Source organism: Lissotriton vulgaris, chromosome 1_1, assembly GCF_964263255.1.
Source record: "Lissotriton vulgaris chromosome 1_1, aLisVul1.2, whole genome shotgun sequence".
NCBI lineage: Eukaryota > Metazoa > Chordata > Amphibia > Caudata > Salamandridae > Lissotriton > Lissotriton vulgaris.
The window spans coordinates 1,028,972,376-1,028,998,210 of NC_141685.1; the positions used below are offsets into that span (position 1 = coordinate 1,028,972,376).

The following is a 25,835-nucleotide window of genomic DNA, read 5'->3' on the forward strand; positions in this document are numbered from 1 at the left end:
GACAAAGTATAAAAGAGTGCAAGCAGGAGAGATAGCGCCAAGATGCATCTAGTGCAAACTAGTTGTATAGCTGTCCTATAGGTTAACACATAGCGAACAATAAACTATATCCTGTCACCAGCAAAAATCTTATACATCAGCGAAGAATTGCTTTTACAGAAAACAAGTAATATAGAAATTGTGCACGAGTAGTAGTCGAAAGAAATAGGCATGGAGGACGGGCAAAGCCAGATTGTTCTCCCCCTCAATGCTTAGATAGATGCTGGATCTTGCCTGACGTGGGTTGGCGCGCCCGGTTCTAAAGGGAATAAAGGAGACTTGGCTGAGACTGTGCCATCTCCTGAGGAAGAGCACGAAGCTTCTTGGTTGCAGAAAGTCAAGAAGGGTTACTTTTGTAAAGTATATGCCAGCACCGGACTCAAGTTCATGAGCGATATTACGCTCAATAGCAATGCAAAGTGGATGAACAACCTCTGCATCGACATGCAGCTGAGCTTCATGCTTTGCGTGGACCTAGATGGATGTCTTTTTCAGCACCATGAACATGGCTGGTCTTATCTGGAACCATAACATATGCAAAAATTACCTTGGCAAACACATGCTAGGAAAAGGTTTCCATGCGGCCCTGCAAAGTACCTTTAGCCAGAGCTTATGCAACACATCACTTTTCAGAAATGGACCGCCCCTACCTCACAGGAAATTCCATGATTAACTCCTAATGGAGTAGACATGCTAATCACTCTCGGAAAGTATAAAAGAATTACCATCAAAAGGATGTCGAGGATCACCATCTGTGTCGTCTTCTGCTAGAATCACCTCCTCTGTAGAGAAATGACCATCATGATTTTAACTATGGGCAAGCTTCATCCACATCCCCACTTCCAATAAATCTGGCATTCCACAGTAGTCTAAACTGACAACAAACACACTGATGTCTTTGGACTTGATAACCCCCTTTTTTCAGCTGATGACTGAACATTGAAATTCTCCCAGTAAAGAAAAATGAGCATAGACCTCTTGCATACACCTCTGATAACTGAATATAGATTTCCTCCCAGTTCACAAATGAACACAGATTTATTTACAGCTGATAACTCAACATAGATCTCTTCCCAGCTGATATCTGAAAACTGACCTTTTACTACCCCCGATTACTGCACATAGTTTTTCTCCCAGCTGACTGAACGTAATAATTTTCCCATGTGTTAACGCAGAATAGACTACCTAAACGCTAATAACGTAACACATACCTCATCCGAGCTCATAACTGAACCCAGACCTCCTCTAAGCTGTTAAATTAATCTAAGGTCCAATTCACCAAAGTAGTTAGGGCTGAAACATACATTTATGGCTAAATATACCTAAATTACTTATTCCCATGTATTCACAAAATTAGTCCTGGAAGGTAGAAATGATAAATGCAGATTTCTCTACCACAAGCAAATCATGTGTAAGGTGTGGGAATTGGGTATTACAAGGTGTAGTTTCCCTTGCAGTTTTGTGAACGCTCACAAATTAGCATATTTGTGGGGATTCACAAACTGAAATCAGACCTTTCCTTACCTGTTCTCCTTACTGGATGGAAAGGAGTAAATGATCACTACCAAATTAGCCGGGGCGTAGTGGAAGGTTTTCTCAACTGGGAAAAGTGTTTTCCCCAAAGAGAAAAAAAAATTGTGTTAAATAATAAATGCGCTATCACACATGTGGGTCAACTTGAAACAGTCACAAGACAGGTGCACTACTACACTACTGTGACTTATGTGGTTTCCAGACGCACTACTACACATATTTAGTCAGCAGCAAAAAAGTGTAAAATTACGCTGAGGTCGTCGAGTCATAGACATACACCTTACTTTTAAACTTTTCTTTGTGAATTTGACCCATAGACAATGTCTCAGCCGCTAAGCTTTCCAGCTTAGGACTGACCATTCTTCAAGGTGGTAATTGGAATAAAGATCCCTTGCATGCTGACCATTAATAAACACATACTTTCTCATTTTACTTGGTCTGATGATGTTCCTACATTGATCTCATTATACTCGTGGAACATTCATCTCGATGCCGTTTCTGGTTGCATTGTGACAGCATGCGGTTTCCTCCATCCATCACACAGTTGTACATTTCCCGATCCCAAAACACCGTCTCTTGACCCATGCCATCGGATCTCCCAGCGATGATAATATTCCCACCTGCTTTTGAAATCCACTCCATGTATCCGTTCAGCTCTCTCTCGATCTGCTGCTGCCGCCTCAGCTTCAGGAAGGCTCTGCGGTTTTCCACCCTCTCCCTTTCTTTGGCAAACTCCCTGTAAAATATTGGATGCATGAAGGAAGGAGTCTAAAGAGGTGGCCTGTTCTTACAATGAGTGTCACCTAGTATGTTTCCCACATAGGAATCGCCATACCGTAAATGTGGCGTGTAGCTACGTTGAATGTGTGCATGCATGCAATTATAGTTATTTCAGTATGAAACTTAGGTTTAAGAGCTCAGAGGTACCATGGACACACAAAGAGCAATTGTTTTTTGTTAATTGTGAAAAATGTTGTCATTAGGAGGGCCGCAACCAAATAACATTACACAAGAGGGTGTGCTGGTTCAGCAACTCTGATCTGTGATATCCACTGTATTTCTCGATTTACAGAGAGCGGAGGCCACACCTAAGACAGCACGCCTTGCGTGTGCCAAAAAGCCATTTTTGCACATAGTAATTTCTGGGGAACTAGGACCGTCACTGTCCTGTCCTCTCAGGAAACAGCAGCTGAAAAGAATGCTTTCTATTATGTGGGTTCGTTTTTGGACGTATACTGAACAGAACTCTTGTACAACAGTTGTTATCCATCACTTGTTCTTCTGCACCCCTGACACAGCCCATCCTACCCATGGACTCCATGGAATGTCAAGGCAGTGTCAGGAACAAAAAGAAAACAGTGCTCTAAGAGCCTTTAATTACCTTTAATTAGTCCAAACCTACCCGACAGCTCAAGCCATTAGATTGCTAAAGACCTATCGTGACTTACCAAGAACTTACAGTGGGCTTACAGCCCGCCCATTGCTTACTATTCGCCGGCTTTATTACCACTCTCACTTGCTTGCTTCTTGTTCCACCGCTTTCCTTGTCCCAACTTGTCCATCTTGTGTTTGTCCCTCACCTGAATCATAGCGTCTTTACTATTCTCTTGACTAGCTGATTTGTGTCTCCCACTGCTCACTTTTTGTGAAATTGTTTTTCTTTTTCATTAAGGATTCGATCAGAGTGTATGTCTTTCCTACTTTATCCCTCTTGTGTTTCTCTTCCTCCGCCCCAGTGAAATACTCGTCCCCCGTGCATTCTTTGACCTCTCCTACACAGCTGCTCGTTCTTTCTCTTTCCTGTTCATCCCTCACTGCCCCCTGGGCTCCGTGTTGTAGCCTCCTTCATGAACTTTTCACTCTACCCCCATGTTGCTGTCTCCCTCTTACCCACCCGCCCAGTCCCCACTACTTCTCTCCAATCTGCTCCTCCGTAGCACCCTCTCTCCCACCATTCTTTTTTAAATATGTATTTATTTCGAAAGCCAGGGAGCAAATTGCTACTGGCCATCCAAAAAGTGTTTTTGCTCACTTACTATTTCTTTCTTTTTTCTGATATACCTAATTGGTGCCCACCACCTTAGATTGGACAATACAAAATAAAAGACAGTGGTTCCGCGTTATTATGTAAGCAAGTGAACACGTGTTGACACATGTGCGTGCCTACAAAATGATGTAACTGCCAACTGTTGCTGCATCGTTGAACATTTTTACTTTTTTTATTCCTCTCTTTTTGCCACTGCTACCCAGCATCGCTTGTAGTATTGTTTTTTACCGATACTGTTCATAATTGCCAAAAAGCATTGTGAAAGACAGTAGTGCCAAAAGAAATGACCTTTTGGCTTTGCCAATGCTTGCTTCTCTAGATACCAGTCCTTGCCCTTTCTCTAACCTCTGAGCAGCAAATTGGAAACTAGAAAGTTGGCTCAGTGGGACGAAACAAGAGAACAATTCACAGGGGACACTATGAGTCAAAGGGTGCGGTATATCAATTCCACTACCCTATTTTAAATGTAAATGTGTGTGTCTTGTAAAGCGCACTGCTGCCCGGAGGCATCCTGGCGCTATAGACCACTGGGGAACCCGTCCTGGCTTTCCCTGTGAGATGTTCCCTACTGGTTATCTCCAAGGTGAAACCAGGCATCCCCGGCGTTTGTGGGGGGGCCGTTGTGGAGTTGAGGCAAGCTAATGCCCAGAGTTGCCGAGTGTGATCCCTGGTTAGATTAGGCACCGAGGCGAGAATTATCGAGTCCGCTGACCCTGGTTCACAACCCTGCCGCGTGGGGAATTGAACCCTGGTCCTGGGCCGTCCTCTGCTTCCGGGTCTGCCGCCTCTAACTAGTGAGCCACACCACTCCAGAAGTGGGCTCTTACCAGCTCTTGTCAAGGTTGACCTGGTGCCCCTCATGCCTGGGGGGTGCCCCTAGTCATGCCACAGGCCTGAGCCCCGCCTGGCCCAGAAGGTGCAGTTCAAGGGACGGGTCAGTGACGGCACCGGGGAGTGCAGCAGATACCTGGAGGGCAATTTAAGGCTGAGCATCAGGGTTTCTGGCCTCTTTTGTCCCTTTGGACCCAACCTGGAAGCAGGCATCGTCTGCGTGTCTTGAACCACCCACCCACCCAGCAGAAGATTGAGGTCCTGGCGGGCCATGACAGTTAACAACAAATGGGGATGCACAAGAATGGAGGTTCAGCGACTGGATGGACCCCAGGAGGGGGTAGGATTGGCGTGTACACTGGGAAGGCAGGGAGAGGGGACAGACCTGCTTGTGGTCCTGGACTCTCCTGCCCTAACCAGCAACATATGGAATGACTAGAACCTTGGGGAGACTGGGTTAAATAGGTTGAGACGGCCAAGGTCAAGTTCAAGATCAAGTTTAATGTCGTGCCTATTTACCTTAATGCCTTCTACCTGTTGATGCTGGTAAAATGTGTTTTGTAAATATTACATATATGCAAGTGTAGGATACTTCTCCTTTTGCATTGTTTTTTTGGTTTAAATAACCTTTTTTTTGTGAATGAAGGGCTACGTCTTGGACAACATAACCCGAATCTAAGTTTTGTTTGGGACGGCGGTGCAGGAAGGAGGGGGGGAGGAGTCTGGGAGGGGTGAATGGACCTTTGTGTGGTACTCTAACTTGTTACATATTATGCTGGATACAGTGGTAGAGAACTGGCTGAAAGAGTACGTTCTTCCGCATAATGCAGTGACAGTGAACCAGCAACAGACATTTTCTTGTGCTGGAGGCAGTGACTGGGAACTTTCAAGACGCCAATCTCTTAGACCCCTTTGGGGTTCTGTTGAGTCTGGTTCAGCTATTACATCACCTCTAGACAAACCATTGTCGCTCATAAGTGGCAATGCGGTAATTCGGATTGATGCTGGCTTGCAGAAGCAAGAGGTTTGCTTGTTAAATACAGAAAATACAACCACTGTGTATCAAAGTTCAACTTTGTCGCATTGGTAATATTTGTGCAAACGTGGGCAGGGTCAGTTTCGGGGTTGGGGGCACTGTTCTGGTTGTGTCCTCTTTGCATCTTTATATAGACTTGGTTAGGCTTTAGTGCAGCACAACGTCTTCCCCCACGAAAACTAAATATTCTCATGGCACTTTCAACGCTTTTTTTTTTTGTTTTGTTGATATTTGCTCCGTACAATTCAGTTGTCTGTTGCTCAATGGCTGGCTTCGTTGCTTCTGCAAACTGCCAGTAAATTTAAATTACAAGGAATGTGTTTCCTGTAGTATTTCATTTTACCTAGCTCCGGCCAAACCTTACAACTGTCCACATCAGTCGGATTACTCTGTATCTTTGCAAAGTAACCTTGCCTGTGCTGAGGCGATGGCTATCTTAAACTCTTTAGCCTAGCTCCATGTTTGCAGTAACGTTTACAGACCTACTGGAAAGCTCCAATAGCAGAGAAAGAGAGGAATAAGGTCGCCTTCTGAATTGTGCAAGCCCTAAATCTGAGCTGTAAAAATAGTGAGTAAAAGTATTGATAGCGGTATGATGGAAGCAATAGGGCAAGAATAATAACTGATAATGTCAGATTCTTTGAGGAGTTAAATCCATGAAAGAGGGGGCAGAGAGGATTAACAATGTATTAATACATCCTCCTAATCTATATGTATGCAAGGTATCACCCTACTTGCATAATATGTGCCGGGCACTGCACATGTCGAATGACCCATGGAACCCAACTGATTTGGTAAGAATTCCAGCTGTGCATCAAATACTGTAATCACCGATGTATCTTAGAAATTCTCACTGGAAAAGGTAAATGAACCATGAAATAGCCCACTCATGATACTGCTCCGCAAGCCAAACCATGCTTGGGTCTGCAATAGAACCATCAAAACCAAGGATGGAAGGTGCCTGGAATAAGTGGGTTCTTAACGTCATAATGCATTGGCAAGCTGGGCAGTTTCCAGTGGGCCCCACGAGCACAGGGGCCCCATGCAGACCAGAATTTAACACACATTTTTCGTTAAATATTTTTATTCCTGTGAGTGGTTGTGTAGGCAGGCCCCAGTGCACGCTTTGCCCGGGGGCCTATAATGCTGTTAAGACGGTCCAGCTTGGGATCCGTTATTGCTGCAAAGACTCTAACATAACATGACTTACCCTGACAGGACGCCCAGCACAAGGTTCAGCATAAAAAAGGAGCCGATGATGATGAGCGGGATGAAGTAGAGCCAGTTCCATGCGTTCCCTGAGGCATTGTTACTCTGCAGAGAGGGGGAGAAAAGTGCAGCATGAGGAGCCAAGTATGACTAAAGAGAAAGACAAAAAGTGGAGCACATGTGGCCACGGGGAGGAAGGGTTAGAAAAGAGCAAAGCGAAGAACTATGGTGGCAGGAGGAAGAAGGAATGGGTGAGGATCAAGAGCAAATAGAGGTATCAGGGGCATGGTGAGCGAGAGGGCAAAACTAGGGTAGAGTAGGAAAGGGGCAGAGATGTGTGACACTCAGGCAGTCTAAGAGGAGAGAAGCGAATGGAAGAAGGCAAAGTGGGTGATAAAAGACAAGATGGTGGTTGAGCAATAGCGGCAAGACGAGGAAATGAGGGCCGAGGAGCAAGAAGAAACGAGGGGTAAACTAAGCAATGGGAATAAGGGGGGGGGGGAGTAAAAAGCGATGCGGGGAAGAGAAGAAGGATGTAATGAGGCAGAGAAGGAATGGAAAAGTGCACGAGTATCAATCCGGGAAGAGTATACAGGAGCAGGAGAAGTAAAATATTGAAGGAGAAACAGTTGATCAAAGTAAGTAAAAGATGGTGAAGAAACAGTCGAGGAAGATGAGAATATAATGAGCACATGGGGAGCATAAAGGGTAATAGGCAGGAGAGTAACAGAGCAAGAGAAGAATATGAGGAGTGCATGAGGAACCTTGGGATAAGAGGAGCAGAGGAGTGTGCAAAGGTATGGGGAACGCTTAGCTAGCTTAGAGTAAACAAAGGCATGAGAAGCAATAGAATAGGGGATGTCCACGAGAGTGTGATGAGCAATGGGGGACAGATGGAAAAATAAAGCAAAGTAGGTGGCGGGAGGGGGTGCTTCGTGGGCAAATAAGGGAGGAACTATAGAGAAAGGAATGAGGGGAGACAAGGAACAGAGAGGAGGGAAGAGGAAAGAAGAGGCTATTACCATTCCATGTATACAAGAGTAATATTTCCCATGCAGCGTCCTAGTGGGTATGGGCTTGGGACAAACCTGGCCCAGGATGCGCACATGAGGCACTTTTGTTTCAGTGGCTCAGAAAATTGCAGCAGTTTTTTTCTCGTTATCAAGTTAAAGATGTCAAATATGTAAACAAACAGAAGAAACCACAAATTGCATAATCATGTTACATCACTTCCGTGCAGGCTTAGACAGCCAGCATAACATATAAATTCTTTACTTCTCGCATTTCTATGACAAATTTCCCAAAAGAACCCCAGCCTGGCGAAGCGAGCCTGCAAGATCTACATTTTGGGACATTGTGATTATAGTCACATTTTCCAAGAAAAAAAAATATTTTAAAGGAAAAAACAGACCTGGTATGGAATCCTATATCTGGTATATATGTTTATTTAAAAAAAAAGTACATTAACTAAACTATTGTGATTTGTTTTAATAATTGATGTAAAATTGAAAAATTAGGCAAGGGTGTTACACATAAAAAAAAGGCGGACTTTTTTTCGAATATGGTCTGGAAGTAACATGTCATGGAAGTGCGGTTCGGACAGTGCGTAGCTGGCGTGCATGCAACGACAGTCATGCCGAACAAGTCATTAACAAAAGAGTGCTCATAAACTGTAAATAAAACATACCGAGTTTCAACACATGCATTAGGGGCAGCCCTTATGGAAGGTTACAAGAGTAGTAAAGGAGGGACTAAGGAGAGACTAGTAAACAAAGTAACCAAACACAATGAAGCATTTACAAAGGACAGTCACAAGAGCCGATTGAAAACATGGGTGAAGTTTCAAGCCCATATTCTGAACACAGCATTCACACACCTACGAGATGACAAAGGCATTTTTTTTTTAATTTACCAATCAAAGACTGTTCACTGAGTTTAAAAAAAAGAAACTGCTGTATCATGAAAGCATTGATTTTGTAAATAAGGTGCAGGGGTAGAGCCATCCAAAGAAAGGAAAATAAAAAAACGTACTGTGTTGTGGGGAAGGTGAGGGTAAGCAATGAGGAGTGAGTGCAGTGGGGATACAATTAAAATAAAGCTGGGTGGGGGGAAAAGCATCACACGGGAGAAGAGAGCAACATGGGTGTATTAGCACATGAGGGAGAGGGCTACACTTGGCAGGGGAGTTTGGTGGGGAGAAGCACACAATAGAGAGAGAGCAGCACACAAAGGACAGAGCAATACAGGTGGACTTGGGTTTTTAGTGGGGGCAGAAGCACAAAAGGTAGAGAGTTCTAAAACATATGAATTCTCAAGGACTGCTTAACCAATTAAAAAAAGTTCCGTAAAAGTGAGTGGAAGAAGACGAGACAGCCGATCAAGAGGATGGTAAAGAAGCAATTCTCCAAAGGAGAGACAAACATTACAGGAGGAAGGCGACCCATTTAATAAGAAGCAAGCAAAGGGAAGGACAATAAAGCCACCCCCTGGAAAGTAATGTGTAGGGTATAAGTCCGCTGTACGTTTTTTGGGAAGCTCATAAAAATGCTTTCACAACCAGACACATTGTCCTGACTAGTATGCGAGTCTGAAAGGGGGGACCAAGGGAAGGAGACTTGAACAGCCAAGGAGATTTTTTTTAAAAAAATATGAAAACTGAGGAGAGTTAAAATAACAAAGGAAGGTTTGAATTGAAAATAACACCCATAGCATATCATTTTATAGAACAATATAAGTACTTCGTAGCAGGCAATAGTACAGGTGTAGAAGCCTTGTTTAATTGTAATGCACTACACAAGAAAATGCTATTCTTATTATTGCAAAGAAAAGGTATTACTGAATTTTTCTAACTTAAAGACATAGTTTAAACACATGAATAATTACTTAAACAAGCATTGGCAATACGAAAAGGGCTATCTTTAATGTGTTGCACCCTGCACTCAAATTGACACAATACTCAGCCTGCAATTAAAGACAGGAACACCTTACACCCTGCATTCACACTGGCACACAGAGAAACTGCAGTCACACAATGACACCCTACAGTCACACAGTCAACCCACTACTCATGCACTCAGACAAGCACAAGGCCCACCCTGCACTCACCAGTGCTTAATTTGAGCTGTTGGTTTCCGGTGCTCACCAACAGCACTTAATATTTAACACAGACATTTGTGACAGTTTGCCACAAGGTGGCGCTGTCTGGCTTATTTAGAGATGACCACAACAAGAGTTCATTATTAATTCCATATACATTAAAAATGGTTATCATCTGCTGCCCAAGCCATTCTTAGAGCCTGAAATAGACCGCATTGTCACACTTGTAGAGGTGTGACGGTTAGAAGATGTGTTGTTACTACATTGCATGGCATGATCAATGTGTGGTGCAAGTTACAGTGGCCTCCTGACCATAGCCCGGGTACTTATTTGTTTTAACAAACTAATCACTGGCGCTCACAGAGCATAGGATTAACTCTGCAATGACTGTACACTGTTCACCATATACTCACATAGACACTACTCATGTTACAGTCACACAGACCTACTCCTCCCCTGCATTGACCCAGTTACCCCACTTAAGCTACATTCGCACAGGCACAACACTCAAACACACTCACACAACTCACCCTGCACGCACACAGGCATATCCTGCATTCTCATAGGCACATAATGTACCTTCCATACATAATGGGACCCCACTCACCCTGTACTCCTGAGACACATGCTGCACAGGCACACCCTACACTCACACAGGCCCCCCTCACACCCTGCAGTCACATAGGCACACACAACACTCACACAGTCACACCTTACACTCACATATGCACACCCTGCAGCCACACAAGCATACCACTCACCCAGCACTCCTACAGGCGCAAAGCTTAATCTGCACTCACCCAACCATACCCTGTGCTAATACAGTCATACCCTGCACTCACACAGACACACCACTCAACTTGCACTCGCACAGGCCCATCTCACACTGTTACAGATAATAATATTTACCCTGCACGCTCACAGTCACACCTTGCATGTTTGTCACCTTCACACAGTAGCTTTCCTGAGCATGGTCTACTTCTTGGGGTGCATGGGACCTTCACACAGTAGCTTTCCAGAGCATGGCCTACTTCTTGGGGTGCACGGGCATGCCATGGCTGCCGGCACCGGTAGAGCACTCATGCTGTATATTGCGGGGTGGTGTGTGGCTCTGAGGCACAGTTAACAGACTAAGGGTCTCACTGGGCTGGTCGCCATGGGGAAGCACTGTAGGGCATAGTCCCCATTATAAGGCCTCCAGGCATGAGGAATACCTCATGGTGTACTTCAGGACTGGGTGGTGCCACGGTCAGAATGGAGAGTGCTTTGAGCCAAGCCTTAGTAAGGTGTCAGTTCTCAGACCAGGGTCAAGTGCCCACTCTATGGGAAGGACCAGCACCAGACCTTAATGGCACCCGTTCATAAGTTCACAGGGCGAATAACACTCCAGTGACACACTTTGCAGCAGTGAGCTGCTCCCAGACTGCTTTCAGCGGTCTAAATCAGTTCTCCTGGATGGTACGATTGCTTTCTGTAGGCCACATCCTCCCAGCCCATTCGGAGGAGCTCCCGGCTCGGGCAAATAGTCCCTGTATCTGCAGGATAACACATGCTGAAAAAGTTGGCATTGCATTCTGCCACGTGAAGCCTGTATGCCTCAGGCACCTGCATGCATTCAGTTCCAAAAAGGAAGCAGGTAGGTAGAGGGTGCGGGCCATGCTGAAGGACGCACAGTGGCCACTGCCTTTGTTGTATTCCATTAACCGCACTCTGCCCTTGGGACTCATCTTTAGAAATTGCATGCAAAATGGCCGCCGTATGGGTTAGGTACATCTGGTGAACCAGTACAGAATGAGAATGCACAGAGCGCACACAGACAGCAATATGATGTGCATTTAGTAGATACGCTACAAACCACAAGACGACAAGCTGTAGTAACGGATACTGGTTATATTAGGAATAAACAAACAGTCAAAGATCTAATGGGGAATGTGGAGCCCCCCCCCCCTTTCCTGGCTCCCCTATGTACAAAAACAAATCTTGTATAGCCGCTACATTTCAGCACTGTTTAGTGGTGTAGTCTGCATATGTGAAAGAAAGATGCAACAGACTGTTTGTGACCTACATCAGAACGATTAAATAAAGCACTGAACATGAGCAAGATATTGTGCACAAGATGAAACAAGCCACTTCATCATTACGTTTAAATGCGGCAGCCATCTTTGATGAGGGGAATCCCCTTTGAAGCCAACAGGATAGCAAGGCAAGCACTCTTTTGGCACAATCATCAAATTCTGTAGTTCATGGAATGAATTTGTAGATGGTGCCAGAGCCTCTCTCTCAGCAAAACTTTTTAAACCTTTTCAGTTGATCACAAAACGTTTATTGGCAGCAGTGCTGTCATAGTGCCAAAATCGGCAACATTCACCTGTTCTCATACGGCAACATCCATAAATAAATCACACAACACCTTTTTAAGTGGAGAAATTTGCTGCAGGTTTATTTGCATAACCAATATGCCAACATGGTGGGTTATCTTACGGGCGATCCCCAGGGTAGGCCCACCCCTATGCCGCCTTCCGCCTGATGAGCCAAATTGCACCGCGGCAGTCGCCACACGGTGATTACCAATCAGTGGATCGCCATTCCACTCCCTTTCTGTTCACGCCCCCCGAAGGTGGGCGGAACTTTCCAGGCAGCCCCCGGTTGCTCAGGCTCAAAACCGCCCGTAGGACTAACGGGGCGCCCTAGTTCTTCCAGGGGACACGCTAAGACATCCCTGGGTATCTTTGGCTTAGCACCCTTGTTGTGCTGCTGCAGTATAGTACCCTTCTGTACCTTGCCGACTCTGGATCGCCCTGTAACACCTCCACAGCTCTGGGGGTGGCCCCCGTCACACCCAGGGCCCCCCACCCCCGGAGGAATTCCTATCTACATCCTGTTGTTCGCAAGGTCTAGCAGAAATAAGTCCATGCCTACCTCTGAGAGGTGAACCCCATCCACCTCCCAGCATCCAGTAGACTTGCCATGAAGTAAACCATGTCGGATGAAGCCAAATCCCCTTTGCACTGTGAATTTACGCATGGCGCTGTTCACTCTTCTACGCGAGATCTCCATGGCGTCTCCTGATCGGGCCCCATGCCAAACTGAACGAGGTAACATTTCGGACCACCACAGTTCGCATGCCCCCAGCTGAGTGCTCAAATGACACATGGTGTCCCTCATCACTTGCAGCATTACTCTCCTCCCCAGTGTAGTCAGGTCATTCCCTCCCAGGTGTATGACCAGAATATGAGGTGGCGTGCTCCCCCTCCCAAGTCTCTGCTGTAGCTTCCTCCTCCGCTCGTTCCAGTGCATCCCGGGTAACCTAGCCACGTTATCTCGGTGGCGGAGAAGCCCCGCTGCCACTCTTTGATCTCAGCCCACCGTGCCACTCTGACGATGCTTGAATGGCCCATTACCCAGACCTGGGTTCCTGGTAAATAAAGAGATGTTGATTTTGGTAACCACATTTATTGCAACGTATACACACTATAAGTTTGCATATGCACAACACACCACATCACATCACTGCAACCTTATATGGCCGATCAGCCAGAACTGGGCTCTCTTATGTACAAACTTGACTTTTGGAGCCATGAGCTCGCCCCCCTTTCTGATCAAGGCCTGATATATCACTTATAGGACTGTTACTCCCAGCGCCCCACCTACTTTATTCCCTCTGGCGGCATCCCTGATAGGAAGGCTGTGGTCGCTGCCCCAATCCTGAATGAATGACTGCTGAATCTCATTCCCAACCCTGTCTGCCGGATAATTTTAAACATGCCTGCATGATGTGCTCAACTTGGAACTTTGTCACTGGAGACTTGGCCTCCTGCATCAGGAGGTACCCCGCCGTAGCAGGGCGGAGGCCCAAATAAGTCTGCACTAAAAGCTTGGGACAATACCTGGCGTCTCCCAGCCCCTGTAGCAGGACAACTCTGCCTTCCCCTGCCTGATCTGTTTTTGACTGTCTAATCACTATCAGGAGGCAGGACGAGCTGATGGTAATGTCCTTTAAATTCAAAGCCACCCCGAGGTGTCCTGTTTAGATCGCGCCTCTAGCTCCCCAATCCTAAAGGCCCCGAAAAAGGCCAGCGCGAAAGTTGCGGAGAATAGCGTTGCCTCAAAGGCTGAGCGGGTGGCCCTGGGCATGTTGTCCAGCATCCCTTGGAGGATCGAGTAACTGATGGGGGCCCTATTGCCTAGGGATCGAGGCTCACTCCTAGCCCAGCCCTTGAGAGCAGCCCTAATTACAAAGGCTTTAGTAGGGTCTTCCTGTCCCCTCAACCTAGCGTGGTGGCTGTTGGCCGACAGATGGCCCAAGATTCAAGGGTGTGATTTCCCACCACCCTTGGCCCACAGGATGGACTTTTGCACTCTTAGGTCCAGAGAAGAACCCTCTTCCTCCCATTCTCCCATTGTTGAACAACATTTTTCTGCACAGTTCCTGTAACGCTTCGCCGTTCTTGGTGCCAAAGACAGCCCCCCCAAACCCCTCATCTGCTGTGCCACTTCAGAAGGTGCCATAAGTGCGGTGGGAAATGGGTAATCTCCTCTCTCGCTCTCGGCTACACCTCCCGGAAACGGCACCACTGAAAACGAGAGAGAGCGTCAGCCGCAACATTCTGAACCACTTGGATGTGACGAACCCTGCATTCAACATTATTAAAAAGGCATGCCCTCACCAGCTCTCTCAACAGGGACAACACTAGGGGGCAGCTTGCAGAGTGTGAGTTGATCGCTTGCACCACTGCTAAGTTGTCTGACCAAAACAGAACCTTCCTTGCTGCCAGCACCCCTGGCCAAAGGTGGAGAGCTATTACTATGGGGAAGAGTTCCAACACCGTGATCTTAGAAGTGATCTTCTTCTTCTGCCAAGAGTTGGGCCACTTCCCGGCACACCACTCCCTTTCTAAGATCACCCCGAACCCTTCCCTTCCAGACACATCGGTGAACAGTGACAGTTCTGCGTTGTTAGCCCATGGTGCGCGCCAGATGACAGACCCATTAAAGTTGTCTAAAAAGTCTGCCCACATCAACAAGTCTTCTCTCATGCCTCTGCTTAGTTTCACCATGTGATGCTTTTTCCTGACTGAGGCTGCGGCTCTGGCCAGCCTGCGCGCAAAGACCCTCCCCGCGGGAATTATCTTAGCGGCAAAGTTGAGTTTTCCCAGGAGGCTCTGAATGAAAGCAAGCGGGCCTTGTCCTTCCCTACCGCTAGACAGATCTGCTGTCCCAGGTCAGTACTTTGTCAGCAGGCAGTCTGGATTCCCCCAACACCGTGTCCAGTTCAATTCCTAGGAAGGTGAGCACCTGTGCCGGCCCTTCTGTTTTCCCCGGTGCTTGAGGTACCTCCAGATGGTTTGCCAGGGATTTAAAGTCAGTGAGTGCCTCTGTGCATTTCTGCATGCCATCCCGCCCAATGAAAAGGAAATCATCCAAGTAGTGGGAAACCCCTTTCACCCCAAAGGTGTCCTGTAACACCCATTGCAAGAAGGAACTGAATGCCTCAAAGAAAGCACATGAAACTGTGCACCCCATGGGCATGCATTTGTCAAAAAAGTACCAGCCATCTAGCCTAAAACCTAGCAGGTGTTGGCTGCTCGGGTGCACTGGTAGCAAGCGAAACACCGATTCAATGTCCCCCTTAGCTAACCATGCCCCCTTGCCCGCCCTACTGACTAAGTTCAGAGCCACATCTATAGTACAGTATGACACTGAGCATGTTCCCTCCTGCAGGCCATCGTTGACAAAGTCGCCCTCCGGGTAAGATAGGTGATGGATAAGTCTGTATGACCCAGGCTCCTTCTTAGGTACTAACCCCAGCGGGGAAACTACAAAGTTGTCCAGGGGTGGCTCCCTGAACGGCCCTGCTACCCTCCCTAGCTCAAGTTCCTTTCCGACTTTGGCCTTCACTATTGCTGGAAGATCTCTGGCTGACTTCAGGTTTTCCGCCTCCCTACAAGCTGGGGGCCCCACAAAAGGGATCACAAAACCTTCTGAAAACTCTCCCAGCAGTAGAGCCACATCTACCTCGTTGGGGTACCGTCGGAGGAGGGGGAGGATGTTGGTCGTGATGATGGGTGACGGTCCTCTCAGCGTGGGAGAGGCCTGTAAGCCAGATATTGAGAGGGGGTCGCTGAGCTGGGAAGGGAACACATGCGCAGGTGGAAAGCAGGGAGGAGAGTAATCAGTTGTCGGTGGAAATCTATCTACGTGTGTAAGTGCTGCATCAGCTGTCCTGTTTACCGTTTGCTGACTGCTTCTTGTCTTGTTTCGACTGACAAGAGGATGCAGGGTGGCGGCCACCGCACTTGCTGCAGGCATGCTGAAACCTACATTTGATCCCCCAAGAGCATGCCCCGGCATTGTATAGGTTGCATGTTCCCGGGGACACCCTCCTGAACCCCCCTCTGTGTCCTCCCCTACACGCCCCATGAAAGGACTGCTTGAAACCCCTAGTGCTCGTCTGTGAGGAGTCTGAACCTGCGTTAGCCCCCCCCCTGCGCCTTGGGCTGCTTAGCTGCGCTCTGCCCATCGCGGGACCCCATATGATCCATCCTCAGTTGAACCTCCTTTTGGTCCCACCCCATTTCTGGTCATACTGCCATCTTTTTTCTAAATTCCCTATCATAGTCCAGCCACCCTGACCTACCCCACTTTTGTGCTTCTGTGTGAATCAGTCTTTGGTATAATACCAGCGCTCGCCCCTGCTCTGGGAATTTTTCCAATATCACTAACTGTAGGATGGTGAAGGCCGAAAGATAGCTGTCAATCGACTTCTCCGGCCATGCCTGGAACCTAACCTTCTTGTCCTCCTCTTTCCCTCCAAGCCTACGAGCGTCCTGGCCATGTTGGCCCAGCAGGAGCAAGGAAAAGATATCCAGGAATTCACACCTCCATATGAATTCCTTAACCACCATTGGCACCTCCCAGGCCAGGGAGCTGCGGCCTGACAAGAGCGGCGCGTGAGTGACCGTTGTGGGACCAGGTGATGACCCCGGGAGCTGCACGGTGCCAGCATTTGCAGCAGGCACAAGCTGGGTTGCTGCAACTGGCTGGAGACTTAAGGAAGGAGTGGCTGGAGTGACGCTGGGCACGGCCTGAGGGGTGACGGTGGCTGAAGTGGCACTGGGCACTGCTTGGGGGGAGATAGCCACTGCACCCCCTACAGCCGGTCCTCTTACCTCACCCTGTTGTCCCTGGCTAGTAATCTGGATACCAGCCCAGGCACACCATCCCCCCGCAACTCCTGGCCCATGGTTCGTCCCCGTTGAACCCCTCCCTGTCTGAGCTCCTAATCCAGGTGGCGTCACTGGGGGGGTACCTTTTGCAACTGTGTGGAGCTCCCCTGTAGGGCCCACACATTAGATGCTGCTGCCACATCAACCTCCCCACTGTTCGCCATGGTGGCCCCAACGTTCGAGCTAGCCCCGGCGAGGCCGGCTCTGACCTCTGCCATAAAGCTCTTTAAAGTGTCAGTGAGCTTACCCAAGTCCTCATTGGTTGCGAAGGTCACTTACGCCGTGCTGCCGGACGGGGGAGGGGATGTTGTTCCTTGTGTCACGGGCGGGGGAACGTGCAGCGGGACACTACGGGTAGTGCCGGCTGGCCGACTCTTGGTTGGTGGCGGATCTGCAGGAAAATCTCTGACTGTTGCCCTGCGAGTACGCTTGGACCGGGAGTGACCTGCCTCTTCATTAGGCTCCTGCTCTGCGATCGACCCCGCACAGACGATGCCGGAGTCCTCCGGATTCTAGTAACATGCAAGCCAGAGAAACTTGAAACCTGAATCCCTCCTCCTACTACTAGAGAAACGCCTTGCCCATCCGAGGCTAGTTCCCGCAAGACAAGGGATGCAACATAACTCACATTTATATTCGTTCTAGATGCTTCCCCAAGTGCCACCAATGACTACGTAACGTTAGTTCTTATGCTTGAGTGGCTACCATATAATGCAGTATTATACCTCTAATTGTACGTAACATACGAAATTGAACGTGCCCACTTGAAAATTAGTCCTGAATCCTTACTGTTCCAATTTTTTTTTAACATTCTGCAAAGGCTGGGACATGATTCTTAAGTAGAACTTCATATGAAATTGTTTGTATTCATTTTTAACATGCCCTTTCTTTCTTTGTTTAGTTTAATTGTCGGACATGGGTCATTAGGGCACCTATAGCTAAGTGAAAACAATACTGGTATTAGTGATTTTTCTAGTTTTTGCACTGGCCAGGGACATTAAAAAAAACGGTCATGCCAGTATAAATTCATCCAGGTGGCAACCCAACTGCCAAGCCAGTCCTAAAATGGTTAAAGAATAGAAAGAAAAAAAGCAATGGCAAAAAAGTATAGGTCTACCAACCCTGACACTGAAGTGCACTTTTTGTAAGTGGCTGTAGACATGTGGTGAGCAAAATGCAGCCACTCACAGTTTAAGCTGGCCAATGTCTCAAGAAGGCTGACCAAACACCCCAAGCTGTACGCGTTGGTGGGCTAAATCAAAAGGTGAATGGCGGTTTAACAAACGAGTGGATAAACAGGGCTACACAAAACCCCATCATATATTATCTTGTCGCATTATGTAGTGCTTGCTAACCATATGTGGTTATTTATTTTATCAACAACCAAGATGCCAATACTGAGTTTAACTCCAAACCAAACTTTTTTTTACCAGGTTAACAACCAATGAATTATTAACCATAAATTGGATTTAATCCATCAAAATTTATTTCTTTTTAAAGGATTCCAAAACAACACAAGCACAGTACAAAATTTATTTATAAATATGTGAAACACTATTTATTTGTGTAGGAGACAGACGTGTACAACATGAATGAACATAAAATAAAACGCACTCACATACGCTCTTTCATCACCTGACTCAACTCGTCTTCATATCAAACTATCACACCTTCAAGCTTACAAAACCAAAAACAAACGTAAAACACAACAACAACAGGGGGATATGTCAAAGCTTCAATCCAAACGTTTTTCCAAAGTTGAAAGAGGAATGAATTTTTTTCTTTCTTTTTTTATCATAGATACTTAATCAACATTTCTACTCAAACAACATAAATGCGAAAAAATGTTTTAGACATAAACCCCACAAACAAGGTCGACGCGTTTCGAACCGGACCCTTTGTCTGATTCTCATCAGGACCAAACAGAGAATCTGAGTGTGCCAGAAACTTAATTCAACTGATTTTGGAAAACGAGGTGGAAGGACGTCTGCAGAATGGCTGGTATGTCTCCTTAGGTTTGTGGTGGACTGAATGGCAGCGGGAACCTTCAGCTGCTTGCGGGGAGCACAAATCGTGGAGCTTCAGTGCCGGGTCGCTCGGCGGAGGTTATCGGTACATATGGAACTGGTCGAATGCAGAGATTAGTTCAGGGATAGTTCGCCATTTATCTTCAGCGGTAGTTTTCGAATGCTTTCAGCGGTAGATTTCAAAGGGCTCACACACAGGGTGGCGACGCAAAGTGTCAGCGCAGCGTTTATTTCTTTTGCAGCATTTTTCGGAGAGCTCAAAACAACCGGGGCAGCAACGCAATGAATCCGTGCGGTCCGCGTAACCATATGTGAGGCACTGAAGAGTTTGTCTACATGGACATAAAGCTACACCATGCAGGATGTAGTTTGGGAGTGTGCTGTCTTTATTTTTCAATGGACAAGCCTGGCTCTATTTTAAAGCCAATTGAAGAGTAGCCCAAGCTGCTGTGTAACATGTCTAGTCCTAGAAACCGGGATAAACTGGGTAGAATTTTTGCAGCTTTACCTAGGTGTACACTGGGGGACAGGATCAACGAGGGGTCATCTGTGCCCCAGCAATCCGTAAGCACACATCCACCCCAACAACTTGCCCCAAGATAATGGCAGAAATCCTCATCACGATGGGGGGAAGGGCAGAGATTAGTTCAGGGATAGTTCGCGATTTATCTTCAGCTGTAGTTTTCGAATGCTTTCAGCTGTAGATTTCAAAGGGCTCACACACAGGGTGGCGACGCGATGTGTCAGCGCAGCGTTTATTTCTTTTGCAGCATTTTTCGGAGAGCTCAAAACAACCGGGGCAGCTGTAAAGTTACAGGTGAGGCCTACCACGTGGCACGGATGTGCCGGCAAATAAGTGACAATGACTCTGGTAGAGGGTTAGCCGGAAAGACCTCGAGCGGTCTTCCGCATGTTTATTTATACCCCGGCGCGGGCCCGCCCCGGGGTTGTGCGTGCGTGCATGGGGGAAAAAGATACATTGTAGTGGAGAGCCCGAGTGGCTCTCTACATCCCTCCTTTGTTTTAGTTCTTTCTGCTCCCAGACACTCGAACCACAGTTCAAGGAGATGTCCATGCAAAGTCTCTCAGCCGTTGGCTGGGCATCGGATTGGGCCTCAGGCTGTAGCGACGACTCCGGGTCTCTGGCGGTTCAACAACCCCAGCCGGGGTTGTCCTTGGATCTGTACTCGCCCCTACTGCCCTTGGTTGACTTGGCCCGCTACCGAGGCAGGGTGACATTGGCCTCGGTTGACTCTCCCTTGGTGGCGGTCAGGGTAGAGGGCTCGGGGAGCTGGGATAGTCAGACTCTTCCAGCGCCAGCTCCTCTGCTTCCATTTCTTCCGCCCGCTGGTGTCCAGCGGCTGCTTCAGTTGTTTTTTTGAAGCATGAGATATTTCGTGTCACGGTCTGTCCGTTTCTTTTTGCAGTGACCATTGTCCCTTGAATCTTTTCTACTCTCCACACTTCGGGTTCAAATGGCGTGCGAAACTTCCATCCGGGATGGCGATCCTTGACGACCACCGCATCCCCTACTCTGATGTCTGGCTCTTTGGCACGGCGATGCAGGCTTGCTTTGACATTGGTGGCTCGCCTCCTTGGTTTGGTAGCCTCGGCGTCTCTCTCTTCCGGCATCCATGTGCTCGCTGTGGGTATGCCATCTCTGGGGGCCCGCTTGAACAGTACATGTGCTGGGGCGCATTTGGTCGTCGAGTGTGGTGTCTGTCGGTAAGCCCCTAGGAACTGGTCCAGGGCCATCTCCAGGTCTTCGCCGTTGTCCACCGCTATCCGAAGGGCTCTATTTATTGTTCGCATCAGTCTCTCCAATTCTCCATTGGCTTGAGGCCACAACGGGGTGACTTTTCTGTGTTTGATTCGTAGGGTCTCAAGGTATGATTGGAATTCTCTCCCTTGAAAGGGGGGTCCGTTGTCGGACTTGATCTCCTCGGGGAGTCCCATTGTGGCGAACACGCGGTTTAGTACCCTCTTGACTTGTGGGAAGGCTGTGGATGCGATGACCTCTACTACTGGGAACTTCGAGAAGGAATCCACCAGCACTAACATGTGCCTTCCGTCCGGGAAGCTGCCGAAGTCGATACTGAGTTGAGTCCAGGGGGCCCGAGGCGCTTCTTCGGTGATTACGGGTGCTGGAAGGGGTTCGCCCCCGGTGATTGTGCAGGCGTGGCAGGATCGTATCATCTCCTCCACTTGGCTGTCCATCGCTGGAAACCACACCTTGCTCCTTCGGCGCGCTTTCGTTTTCGCCATGCCCTGGTGCCCCACGTGGGCTAGGCTTAACGCTCGTTGCTGGAGGCTTTCTGGCATGACTATGAGATGCCCTCGCAGGATCACTCCTTCATCTCCCACACTGAGTTCGCTGCGTATGTGCCATAGCTGCTGTCTAGCGTGGCTCACTTCAGGTCTGAGGCTAGCGGCGCCATCGAGGAAGCGGGCCCAGCTGTTTTCCTCAAGGGCACGGCGGACTTTCGTGAGAGTTTCGTCTCCTGCTGTGGCGTCTCCGATCTCCTTGAGCAACATGTTGTCAGGACACGCGGCCTGCGTGACCATGTGTACGATCTCTTCCACCTCCTCCCCGTCCTCGGTGGATGGCTGTGGTGAGGTGACGTCCGGGTGCCGTGATAGATAGTCGGCGGGGTTATGAGCCCCTGGCCGGAACACAACCTTGAACCGGTAGCCCTGCAGCTGGACAGCTCACCGTTCGATCCGTGGGGGAGCCAATCGTGAGGTCCCGGCGAAGAGGGGCAGGAGAGGCTTGTGATCCGTGACCACCGTAAATTCTTGTCCACATAGGTAGAGATGGAAATGCTGGCATGCCCACTTGATGGCCAGGGCCTCCCTCTCAATCTGTGCATACCTGGTTTCTGTGTCCGTTAGTGCCTTGCTGGCGTAGGCGACTGGCCTCCACTCGTCCGGACCATACTCTTGCAGGAGGACGGCTCCTCGTCCCACGGGACTGGCATCCACAATCAGTTCGGTCTTTCTCCTCGGCTGGAAGTAGGCCATAGTGGTGTTGTCCAGAAGACCAGCCTTGACATTCTGGAATGCTTTATTTGCGGCCGCAGTCCAGTCCCATTTTTGATCCGTTCGGGTGAGGGCCCGGAGGGGTTCCGCGATGGCATCTAGGTTCGGAATGAACCGGCCGCAGTACGTGGCCATGCCCAAGAAGCTGCGCACTTCAGTTGGGTTTCGAGGCGTGCTGGCAGCATTGATCGCCTCCGCTTTCTTTGGGTCTACTTTGAGGCCTTCTCTGGTGAATGTGTACCCGATGAAGTCCACCGATTCTTGGTAGAAGGCACATTTGGCTCGGTGTAAGGTCAGCCCGCTGTCAGCAAGCCTCTGTAGGGTCGCTCTCAGGTTGGTGTAGTGTTCTTCGAGGGTCGAAGAATACACGAGAATGTCATCGCTAAGGTTAATCACACCTGTCAGCCCTGATAGCACCTCGCGAATGGCGTTTTGAAAAACCTCGGCCGCCGATGAGACGCCGAAGCTGAGCCGGGTGTAGCGACGCAGTCCTACGTGCGTTGAAAAGGTGGTGATTATCTGCTGGCCGGCTCCAACTCTAGCTGGTGGTATCCTGAGTTGAGGTCCAGCTTGGAAAACCACTTCGCCCCGTTGAGGTCAGCTATGATATCATCCATGGTGGGGGTGATATGCCTCTCGCGCTTGACTGCGGTGTTCGGAAGTCTCATATCCACGCATAAGCGGATGGCTCCAGGCTGCTTCGGTTTGGGGGCGACGACCAATGGGGAGACCCAGGGTGTCGGTCCCGACACTTTCTCGATTACCCCTAGATCTTCGAGCTTGCGTAGCTCTTCTTCAACTTGTGGCCGGAGATTGAATGGTACCCGTCTATGTATGCCTGAGTGCGACAGGTCTGACTGTCGTATCTATGTGGAGCTTGAACCTCCGTCCCTTGAGTTTGCCTAGGCCCTTGAACAGCTCGGGGAAGTCCTTAAGCATGAAGTCCGCATGCGCCTGGTGCACTTGGTTGGCAAAGAACACCAGGCCGAGATCTTCCGCGGTGTGGCAACTCAGGAGGGTGCCCTTCTTGCCCTCCGTGATGTGGAACTTGGTCTCTGTAGCGTAGTCCCCATTGACTACGGTGGTTTGGATTACTCCTCGAAGAGGTAGCGGTTCTGTCCCTCCATACGTGTATATTCTTGCCATAGATGGTGCCAGTACCGGTTTCGGGGACATTTTTTCGTATTGATCCGAGTCCATGACGTTGACGGACGCTCCAGTATCTATCAGCGCGTTGACGCTTGTCCCGTCAACGGTGATGGAGCACATGGGTGGTGGCCTTCGCTTCGTAGATGCTCGGCTGACATAAGAGATAACGTATACCTCGTCATCTTCATCGTCCTCGTACCTGGGCCGTCTGTCTTGTGCCTCGGTATCAGGCGGGGGTCGTTCCTGATCGAGTGATAGCTGTTGGATCCGCTGTGTCACCACACGGGCACGTGGTCCTGCTGATTTGAATTTACCTCCCCGGCAGACGGCGGCAAAATGGTTGAGGCGCCCGCATTTGAGGCATGTCTTGCCTCGGGCGCTGCACGTGGCGGCGGCAGGATGATCTTCTCCGCAGTATCCGCAGCGGTTGCTCCGTGGAGGGCCTTGTCTCTGCCTCACCGGCGGGAATCGCCTGTGAATTGCGTCTACCCGCTCTTCCTTGATGGTCGGGGTTCGCGCTGTCGTCGGGGTAATGACTGGGGTGCGCAACGCCACCTCCATCTCTTCAGCCCTGGCATCGGACAGTTCATGTGACCTGGCCAGGATGAGTATCTCATCAAGCGATATTCCTGGTTGCCTGAGGATTAGTTTTCTTAGCAGCTTCGACTTGCATCCGACGATGATTTGATCCCTGATTTCTTCCCTGGGGTCGGTGAACGGGCACGTGCTCGCGAGTCGACGGAGTCGAGCATAGTACATGTCGACAGATTCAGACTCAGTTTGCCAGGCACGCTTGAACTTGAACTTTTCGAAGTCATTGTTCAGCTGTGGGTCTAAATGGGCGTTGAGGGCCGCGACAGCGGCGTCGTAGTCATCCTCGGGTCCGGTATTGGGGAGCGATTCGAACAGGTCGTAGATTTCTTGTCCCCCATAGAGGATGAGCAGTGATCTCTTTACCGTCCCATCTGTTTCTCTGGTTCCCTTGAAATATAGATTGAGGCGCCCGACCCACGCTCTCCATCGGAGCGCGGCCGTTGCTGGGTCTGATGTTTCGCTGAACGGCGGGATGGGCGCTGTGCCGGCATGCAGGTGGGCAGGCTGTGCAGGTGTAGTGGGTCCAGCTGGGGCTTGGTTTCCTGCCTGGGCTTGGGCCTGTGGGAGGATTGCAGGTGGCGGTGGCTGAGCAACTCCGTCTTGTGCTGCCCCTGCGTCTAGACTCATGGTGGGGCCCTGTGTGAGGAGTTCTGGTGCTTTCCGGGGTCGTGACTGTGCTTAAGGCAGGGCGCCAGGGGTTCGTTGTCTGCAGCTACACCTCACTGTTGTGTGTGTGTCCCCTGTGTTCACTCCTTTCTTGCAGTGTACTGCCTCTTCTACTTTATCTTCTCTTGATTCCCTCTATTGTTGTATTTGTTTTTTTCTTTTCTCTGTCCTTCTTTTGTTTCCACGTGTAGAGTGGGGCCTGAATTGCACTTGCCAATGGTTGATGGAAATGCGCGTGCAGCGCGGGCCAGAGGAGTGAGAGCAGTGTAGAGCGCGGAGCCCCGCGCGTACACGCAGCAGAGGCGTCGCTCGAAATCCGTCTGGAGAGAGGCGGGCCTGTTCCGGGCCGCAGTCACGTGGTTCTGCAGGTGGGACACGGAGGCCGCAGGCGCACTTCCTTTTCGCCGGCCGGCGAGACGAGGGGAGCGCGGTGAGCGCGCAGGCGGGGCAGAAGGAACACTCACCCGCAGGAAGCAGAGGCCGTCTCGCAGCACCGCGAGTCCCGCCAGCTGAAGGCGCACCCTCACGGGATACGCGTGGGCGGGTCTCGGGCCACGGAGGTCACAGCGCACAGGAGCGGGTGGGCACCGCTGCAGAACACCCACGCAGGAGCGTGCAGGAGGCGGCAGGCACGCGTGGCAAACGACCACCCTCGTCGCCAGTGTAAAGTTACAGGTGAGGCCTACCACGTGGCACGAATGTGCCGGCAAATAAGTGACAATGACTCTGGTAGAGGGTTAGCCGGAAAGACCTCGAGCGGTCTTCCGCATGTTTATTTATACCCCGGCGCGGGCCCGCCCCGGGGTTGTGCGTGCGTGCGTGGGGGAAAAAGATACATTGTAGTGGAGAGCCCGAGTGGCTCTCTACAGCAGCAACGCAATGAATCCGTGCGGTCCGCGTAACCATATGTGGGGCACTGAAGAGTTTGTCTACATGGACATAAAGCTACACCATGCAGGATGTAGTTTGGGAGTGTGCTGTCTTTATTTTTCAATGGACAAGCCTGGCTCTATTTTAAAGCCAATTGAAGAGTAGCCCAAGCTGCTGTGTAACATGTCTAGTCCTAGAAACCGGGATGAACTGGGTAGAATTTTTGCAGCTTTAGCTAGGTGTACACTGGGGGACATGATCAACGAGGTGTCATCTGTGCCCCAGCAATGCGTAAGCACACATCCACCCCAACAACTTGCCCCAAGATAACGGCAGAAATCCTCATCACGATGGGGGGAGGAGGAAAAAAACAAGCAAGGGCAAAGCTGGAGAAACATGCACGCTTCTAGAGTGCATGTAAAAGTATTTTTTAAAGTACCTACAGAAGCCTGTGGCCAGTGGAAGGACACTGG

At 49.3% G+C, this 25,835-nt stretch overlaps 1 protein-coding gene across 14 annotated transcripts in view; it reads right to left on the bottom strand.

The window, feature by feature from the left end:
- The window catches only part of CACNA1A (calcium voltage-gated channel subunit alpha1 A), a 1,308,076-nt gene that overhangs the window by 801,304 nt on the left and 480,937 nt on the right, over positions 1–25,835 (bottom strand). For all 14 annotated transcript variants that reach the window (XM_086961990.1, XM_086962030.1, XM_086962039.1 and 11 more), the window contains 3 exons: positions 6,697–6,800; positions 2,193–2,308; positions 765–821 (listed from right to left, as the gene is read on the bottom strand). In XM_086961990.1, coding sequence (XP_086818116.1) covers positions 765–821; positions 2,193–2,308; positions 6,697–6,800 — 277 coding nt within the window. The remainder of the gene's footprint in view (positions 1–764; positions 822–2,192; positions 2,309–6,696; positions 6,801–25,835) is intronic.